We start from the raw sequence: 8,488 nt of genomic DNA on the forward strand, positions 1-8,488 counted from the left end.
GAGAAAAAACAGCGAATTATTATTGATTGTACTTCTCATCAAGGGCAGCAGCTGGATTGAAAAAGAAAAATCTTGGAGCGCAGTCCAAAATACTGCGTAATGTTTTGGGTTTTTTTGTAGGGAAAAAAAATCATCCTCAACCCCTTCGTGGAAGTCGAACCGGGGACTCTCGAAATCAAGGTCTGAAGTCCACCCACCACTGGACCAACATTTGCTGCTATCCAACACTTTTTGTCAACCTCCCAACCCAGAAATTATTGATGAGATTGATATTTAGGGGTCGTTAAAGCCATTGGACACTTTCAGAACAGAAACAAAATTAAAAGTTCACAGATTTACAAATAACTTGCGGTAATAGACTTCTCTTGAAATGTTATTATTATTCCATGAAATGCTTTACTTTTTGAGAGAACATTAAAACAGTTATCAATTCTCGATATCGAGAATTACGGATTTATTTTAATCACAATGTCATGACGCGTCGAAACGTGCGGAAAAGGGTGAGTTTTCCCGTTATTTTCTTCCGACTCCGATGACCGATTGAGGCTAAATTTTCACAGGTTTGTTATATTGTATATACGTTGTGATACGAAGTGTGGGCCTTTGGACAATATTGTTTACCGAAAGTGTCACATGGCTTTAAGGGAAAAAACAGCCGAATGATCCTCATGTAGTTATTCCTAAAAAGTATAAAGCTGCCCCCCCCCCCACCCGCACCCGCATCCCCCAGCTGCTCTTGCGCCTCGTGGTTTTGCACACGGTGGGTCACGACGACGACCGACCCGCCCGCCCCCTCCCAGCACACAACAGAAGTACAAAGCTGAGGAATTGTGCCCTTTTTTCAGCCAAAAATAAAACTGTCTCCTCCTGCTGTTTAGACTAGATGCTATCCTGAACAGAAAAAAAAAAAAAATTGAACAGAAAAACAATAAAGTTCACAGATTTACAAAATAACTTACAGGGTCTACAGAAGGTTATGGTGAAAGACTTCTCTTAAAATTATTTATTCCATGAAATGCTTTACTTTTTGAGAAAACATCAAAACAATATCATATCTCGATATCGAGAATTATGGACTTATTTTAAACACATACATGTCATGCATATGACACGGCGAAACGTGTGGAAACAAGGGTGGGTTTTCTTGTTATTTCTCCCTACTCCGATGACCAATTGAGCCTAAATTTTCACAGGTTGTTAATTTTTTTTTTATATAAGTTGTGATACACGAAGTATGGGCCTTGGACAATACTGTTCACCGAAAGTGGCCATTTTATGGCTTTAAGTAAAATACACAATAATAATTAGTATCCATCGCCGAAAAGCGTATACGACCATGCGGCAGTCATGCCAATTTGGATGTACAGAAATTGGAGAGAGAATGATTCAAAAGAGGGCGGTGTTCGAATAAGTTTCCTAGGCTGGTTTAGTAAGGAAGCAATGAGATCGGTTCATCGATCAGTTTATAATAACTCCTTTATTTTGTAAACAAACAAAAATATGACATCCTTTCATGAGGTCTTGGTTTAACGGTTGCTCACCTATTATATTTGTTTTATATAGGTCCTTAAGAATTTGCTCATGTTTGAACCTCCACACTCGGTGTTCCTTTTGTTGACTGCAGGGATTGGTTTTGCGGTATCACAAAGTAGAGTTTGTTCTTTTGAGAGTAATTATTGTCTTTGGGTCATTCTTCAGCTATACTTTAACAGTACCCTCAAATGAAAAGTGTTATGAAGATGACTAAATGCAATAGACTGACCAGTAGCAAGAGGACAAATTAAAATTAATTCCGGTAGATTGCGCCAAACATAATATTTTATGCTAGAGATGTTCATCTTATGTTGCAAAAAATACATTTTAAATTCGGTTTTCCTTTACTACTATTAATGTGGAATACGTAGGCCCATACATTTTCGGGGTTTTCGGGAGGCTTTCTTCTGCTTATTAACTACAACCTGAGCGGAGTTTTTAGAAAATCAGCTGGGACTACGTACTTCTTTAGCTTATAAATAGCGACTTTATAAAACTGTACTGCCGCGGAGCGAGTGAGTCGGTTCCGTCTTGTCTCAACGTTTCGACAGCTTGCTCTATCAAGGGGGGGGGGGGAGGGAGACCCCTTATTTCCCCGCTCAAGGCCTATAAGAGTCATCGTCAGGAGAATCAGTAATCACTATTCTTCGTAGACCATTGTCCGCTGAGTTTAGTTTTGCTCAGCCTTAATTTTTCTTTCTCCGAATGTTTGAACTATGGTAATTTTCTACCACCATCACTGTGCATGTGTCACGCATTCCTTTCATCCCCAAAACTTTTATGTAAACACTTCTGACGTCATTACACTCGTGACCATTTTGTAAATCTATTTTTAGAACTCACTCAACGCTGGTTCTCGACCATTTTTCACCTTTGTGCCTAGAGGAAATACCAGGACACCAGCGAGTGTGTGTACATGATGTGTCGGAAGGTATATAAACTACGTACATAATATATACGAACGTTGATTTATTACACTTTGATATAATCATCAAGCTACATTTTGCAACTCATTGCCGATCATTGCTAACACAACAGTAACAACAACAACTTTCAACTAAAACTTAAAAGCTATCTGAACTGTATTATTAGTATTGCATCTTGAGATTGATTTGAGCTGATCGTCGTCATGCCTTTCAGCAAAGGAAAAAAGGGTAAGTTCAGAGAATTTGATGATGAACATTGTAAAAATAATTGTAAAAAAAACCAACCTCTTTTGTTTGCCTGCTCAGCTTGCCTCAACCATGGAGGTCAACTTACCTGGCGACGATCTGACGATAGCGGAACGAACAGCACTCTACTTGACTACGTTCTACTAGACTACTAGTACTACTACTATAGTACTAGGAGTAGACTCTATTAATATACAAATATTGACTACTTCGAGTGCTATGGTATGGTTAAAACGGTGACTCCCGAGAACGCTCCTGGGATCACCGAGGTAGTCATAGTTTTAACCATTGCTTGGAGTAAAACTTGAGTAAAACTTTTACTAAAAGCAGTCAATATTTGGGATAATTTTCCGTATGGTGCCACCACTTTTTCACTCATTTTTACAAAAGAAAAAGGGATATCTCATTGAGGTAAATTAGATACTATATTATTTCATATTGAATGAAAAAGTGGTGGCGCCATACGGAAACTTTTCCAATATTTGTTTTATAAATATAACACACCAAACATTTCTAAATACTGTACTATAAGTTACATACCTGAATGCTACAATCCACAGACGACGCGAATACAGATTGCGAAAACTTTTACTGTGCTGCATGTAGTGTCATGTATTGTAATCCGAAATGGTTACAGACTATTAATCTATCATCCTCGTACACGCAGCGGATGTCTGGGTACTGCACGCTGTGTGATACTCTTCAGACTAGCGCATGGCAAACCGATGCTTTATCACACGGCAAACGGATGCACTATCACACGGCCGTCGTCAAGTAAAACTAAGACATTATGTTACGCGCTCTAAACCAATGAAAAGGCAGAATATTGGTAAGGGGTGTTATAAACATAGAACTATACACTACACTACACTACACTGAACTACACTACACCACAGGCTTTTTGTAAACTGTACAGTACAGGGCTCGATTTTACAAAGCAATAAAATCCATCGTAAGACAAATTTTCAGTACCACCATAGTGATTTGCATTGTGACATCACACTTTACTAAGCAACTACGACTGATTTGCAGTTGCGATCAATTTTAGCTCTTTGTGAAATCGGCCCCTGGATAGCCTCGGCTCAGTCACTATGGAATTATGAACAAAGAAAATACAAGAAAGAACTTATTTTATTAGTATTATATTATAACACATGATAAAACAAAACCAACAAATTATTGATTCTCAAGCAATAATTGTTTCTAAAAACAAACATTTTGTTGGATTTTGCTATCACACTCCCAGTCACACACAAACCTACTCCACCCTAGAACTATGAGCATGATGAGGTTCGTTCCGCTATCGTCACCACCAATCATGTAGCGATATTGACCTCGTAAGACTGGCATACTTTGACATAGCTGGTGAACCACACCAGTGTGTAGGGTTATGGTTGTCGGCTGACTTTCTCGTGTAAATTCGGGAGCACTCGTGTCGTGGTGTTTTACTGTCTTACAAATGTCTTATCCACCCCCCCACAGATGAAAAGAAGGAGAAGAAGTCAGCATACCCTGTCCAGCAGGTGGCACCAGCCTACCCAGTACAGCCTGCAGCCCAGCCTGCCTACCAACCACAAGCTTATCCACAGGGCTATCCACAGGGACCTCCACAAGGTTATCCACAAGGACCTCCACAAGGTTATCCACAAGGTGGACCACAAGGCCCGCCCCAAGGAGCTCCACCAGCTTACTCTGCTCAGGTAATCTAAAATTGACATCTGTACTCATGTTACCCTTGGACTTTGGGTTGGGGTTAAAGTACTGGAACTTTTCTGTAGAATGACAAAGTGAAATCCAATGAGGGACTTTCGGGACGCTTGGTGGCAGCAGACTTACCAGGTAAAATTCATTGTTCTCGGTAATGCACGCATGCTCAGAACTACGTAAACAATTACAATTTACCTGGTAAGTCTGCTGCCACCAGCTTTCCAAAGTCTCCCATTGGACCGCACTGCAAACTGACTTCCCTGATAACTTACTGTGACCGTGAAGTAAAACTAACAGGGCGAAAGAGGTTACAAAAGAGTTCCACGCAGCCACGGTAACTTAACAGGGCCACGGTTGCAAAGTTACAAGAACATCAGCTAATATTTGGTCGTCTTAACCCTTTCAGTCCTAAATTTATAATATTCAATTGCTTCGGAAGGACTTATGCAGGTATGCCCAAATTACAAGTACTTGTCAAACGGGCAGGGCATTCCAATATTCAAATCAATATCTAAAAAAAATTGGTAGAGAGAAAGCAGAGGATAGGAGGATTAAGGCAGCATTCTATACATGTAAAAAATGTTTAAGACACAGAAATATCATGGTGGATGTTTCAATTGTCTTTAACTTTAATGCTAACTCACTAATTGGTCCTGAGTCTTGATTTGGCCCCAGAGTTTTGATTTACATTGAGCCCCGACTCTTGATCGATTCTTTTCTGTGAACTCAAGTGATAGTTGTGTAAATTTTATCCATTTTCATTTAACTTCCTATTTATCGGGCTGTTGTCTTCATCATTATAGGCTCCACTACCCGGTGCTCCGGGTTACCAACAACCACTACCCGGTGCTCCGGGTTACCAACAACCACTACCCGGTGCTCCAGGTTACCAACAACCTCCTGCTCAGGGGTACTACATGCCTCAACAGCCGCAGTCAACAGTCGTCATGCAGGGAGGCTTCGAGGCAGGTGCTAGATTCTCCGGCAATACTCCACCCACGATCCCTGTAAGTAGTTTTGTAAACTCATGTCGTTTTTATTTGCTACTAATGGCGTCTCTAGAGCAACTTTCGATGAGTGTAAAAAAGCATTTTGAGAAACATTTAATTTCACTTGACCACTCTTTCAATCGATATGGTTTTATACAGTTGTAAGAGTTTGCTATTATTATTACTACATTTTAATTTTTATTAATAGTATTCATTATTTATTTTTATTAATAGTATTTGTTTGTTCTTGTTTTCTAAAGCCCCCTCCCCCAGGAGTAGCCCCCAATGCGGCCCAGATGGCAGTTGCGACAGGTCAGAACGTTGTCATTTCTCAGCAGAAAAGTAGCTGGATGTCAGGCGGTGGGGACGGAGGATACACAGTCTTTTAAAGCAGGAACACCCAACTCTGCAAGATCATTTATTCAGTGGTAGCAGCCGCCGATTTCACCTAACTCTTCCTAACTTAGGATTAATTTTAGGACTTGGGATGAGTCCCAGCCTTGCACTGTAACATGTAAACCTTAAGATTAATCCTAAGTAAGGACTAATAACACGCCCTAACTCCAGGTTAATCCGAGCATTTCATGAAAGTGGCTGCTGAACACTCAAGGGTCTTGATCAACCCTGAAGTTCTATCGTTGCATGATTCTGAGACAATCAATTAGCAGGGGATGTCCTGCAGTCTTGTTTTGTGCAGTTCTCACTTACTAAGTTCTCACTTGAATTCAATGTCGTCAAAACAAATTCTTATTTTCTTAAACGATGATGATAGACGATGAGATGTATCAATTCTTTCTTGGTTTTTGGGGTTGAACAAAGAATTGACTAGAGTGGGAATTATTATTCTGGGGACTTTTTTACACCTCAAAAACCTAGGTTCTTGCACAAGATATAGTAATGTCTTAGAATAAAAGATATTGTAATGTCTTAAAAAAAGTGTGATTCAGAAAACTTTTCCACAGGAAATGTTGTCGAGAATACAAGGTAGGTCAAGTTCAGACTTGTTTGTCTCCTTCCAATCCTGCCAATTTTGTCTGAGTTGGTAAATACATGCAACATTTATATAAACATTATTTTTCTGCTCAACAGCTTCATAAAAACAGGGCTCCAAACTTGAAGACCTTGGCATATATTTCACCTTTACAATAAACTTTATTTAGATTTCAGTTTGATAAGAATAAGTAGAATTTAGAAAAATCAATTTCAATCGGGCGATTTTAAAAGTGTTGATATAAATGTAATGTATATCTGTGTAGTAGTAATTATGTATCAGGTTGTATTTTTATATAATTGTAAGATTGTAACTTCACAAAACCCTGTTACCCCCCCCCCAATCGTTTCGACATTATAATTTTATTCAAACTATAAATCAAAAGTACAGTATAATACACAGATTTGAAAATTTTGTTCACATTTTATTCAAAATTTTTTCATCTTTCTCTTGTCAAATTACAAAAATGTATTAATTGCTTTAGTAGAGTACAAGAATAAACATTTTTTTCTATAGTATTTCTCTATTGTTCATAATTATTGTGTATTGTTACCACAGCTACTGGTGGACCAATAATCATGTCTATTGGAACTGTAATTTCACTAAGAAATGTTTCTAGTTTTCCAAGTAGGTTAGAAGGGTGTACTTTTTGTAATTGCTCCACAAGTTATCAACCATACCAACTTACCTGATAAAGAGCACTGTACAGCTGTTGATGTTATATCAAGAACCAGAAACACCCCTCCCCCTTTGACTGTTTGAAAGGGTAATTTTCACCCCAAATTTGAATCTGAGAAAAAGCGTCGGGCATGTAAGCACACAGCTCTATGCAACTAGGTCAATTTTTTTTCGTAAACCAATTAAGCCCGAATTGGCACGAGTTTGATCTTTTATACAAATGTTGGGATACACCAAATTATGAGGAAACTGGTTTTTGACAGTTACTAAAAGTATACCATACCTTTAAAGCCATTATACACTTTCGGTACAGAAAACAAAACAAAAGTTCACAGATTTACAAATAATTTACAGGGTTTACAGAAGGTAATGGTGAAAGACTTCTCTTGAAATATTAGTCCATGAACTGCTTTACTTTTTGAGAAAACAGTAAAACAATATCAATTCTCGATAGCGAGAATTACGGATTTATTTTAAACACATGTCATGACACGGCGAAACGTGCGGAAACAAGAGTGGGTTTTCCCGTTATTTTCTCCCGACTCCGATGACCGATTGAGCCTAAATTTTCACAGGTTTGTTATTTTATATATAAGTTGTGATACACGAAGTGTAGGACTTGGACAATACTGTTTACCGAAAGTGTGTAATGGCTTTAACAAATTTAACAAAATTAAAACACTGATTGGCAACAACATGAATGTAACGGTTTGTTTCATTGCTGTATTGCATTAATAGCCATTAAGTATACAAATGCAAACACAGAGAACAATTCTTTGGCAAGATAAGAGCTTTACATTACACACTGGTTTGAACTTTGGACCAACACCAAATATCATTCCTGAAAGAAACAAAAAACTTAAAAACCTTTAAACTGACTTTACCTGCCACTTGCATTGTTGGAACTCCACTTGTATCGTAAAATGTTGTATTTGTAAACAACACATTGTAAACTTGAGTCTGTAGGTTGCATGCTCCTTTCTTATTATATCTTTCAGTATCTTCAATGCAAATTATAACCAAGAATCCTTTGAAAACTGTATATATTATTATAAGTGATTACAAACAAAATCTTTTCATGGTGTGTATTTAAGATAGAAATGTATCATGTTGTTCACATTTGGTGCTGGTGCTGGCAGTAAAATATTTGGGCTAAATGTCTAGGTGACATTTCTGGAGTTTTTGTACAAGTTTTTTTTAGCAGAGCCCAATTTTCAAAAAGCTTTTAAGCTTATTTCTATCTTGCTTAGCAGAACCAGTAACCAGCAGAAAAAAATACTAATGTAATGTACATGTACATTGTTCATAACTGGTATCCTGCCAATTTTGTCTGAGTTGGTAAATACATGCAACATTTATAAAAACATTATTTTTCTGCTCAACAGCTTCATAAAAACAGGGCTCCAAATTTGAAGACC

The 8,488-nt window shown here is 38.1% G+C and overlaps 1 protein-coding gene across 1 annotated transcript; it reads left to right on the forward strand.

Moving 5' to 3' along the window:
• The first annotated feature begins 2,478 nt into the window (after nt 1–2,478).
• Nucleotides 2,479–7,363, forward strand: LOC117288573 (DAZ-associated protein 2-like). The gene is made up of 4 exons (XM_033769479.1): nt 2,479–2,687; nt 4,188–4,405; nt 5,216–5,419; nt 5,662–7,363. The coding sequence occupies exons 1-4, from the start codon at nt 2,663–2,665 to the stop codon at nt 5,788–5,790; spliced, it is 576 nt and encodes a 191-aa protein (XP_033625370.1). The 5' UTR covers nt 2,479–2,662; the 3' UTR covers nt 5,791–7,363.
• The last annotated feature ends 1,125 nt before the right edge of the window (nt 7,364–8,488 follow it).

This window comes from Asterias rubens, chromosome 3 (genome assembly GCF_902459465.1).
Source record: "Asterias rubens chromosome 3, eAstRub1.3, whole genome shotgun sequence".
Lineage (NCBI taxonomy): Eukaryota > Metazoa > Echinodermata > Asteroidea > Forcipulatida > Asteriidae > Asterias > Asterias rubens.

Excerpts from the sequence above, each read along its gene's own strand:
- LOC117288573 (XM_033769479.1), top strand. The coding sequence starts at position 2,663 with ATGCCTTTCAGCAAAGGAAAAAAGG. Across the intron at positions 2,688-4,187 it reads TTTCAGCAAAGGAAAAAAGG|ATGAAAAGAAGGAGAAGAAG; the intron begins GTAAGTTCAGAG and ends ACCCCCCCACAG. Across the intron at positions 5,420-5,661 it reads ATACTCCACCCACGATCCCT|CCCCCTCCCCCAGGAGTAGC; the intron begins GTAAGTAGTTTT and ends TGTTTTCTAAAG.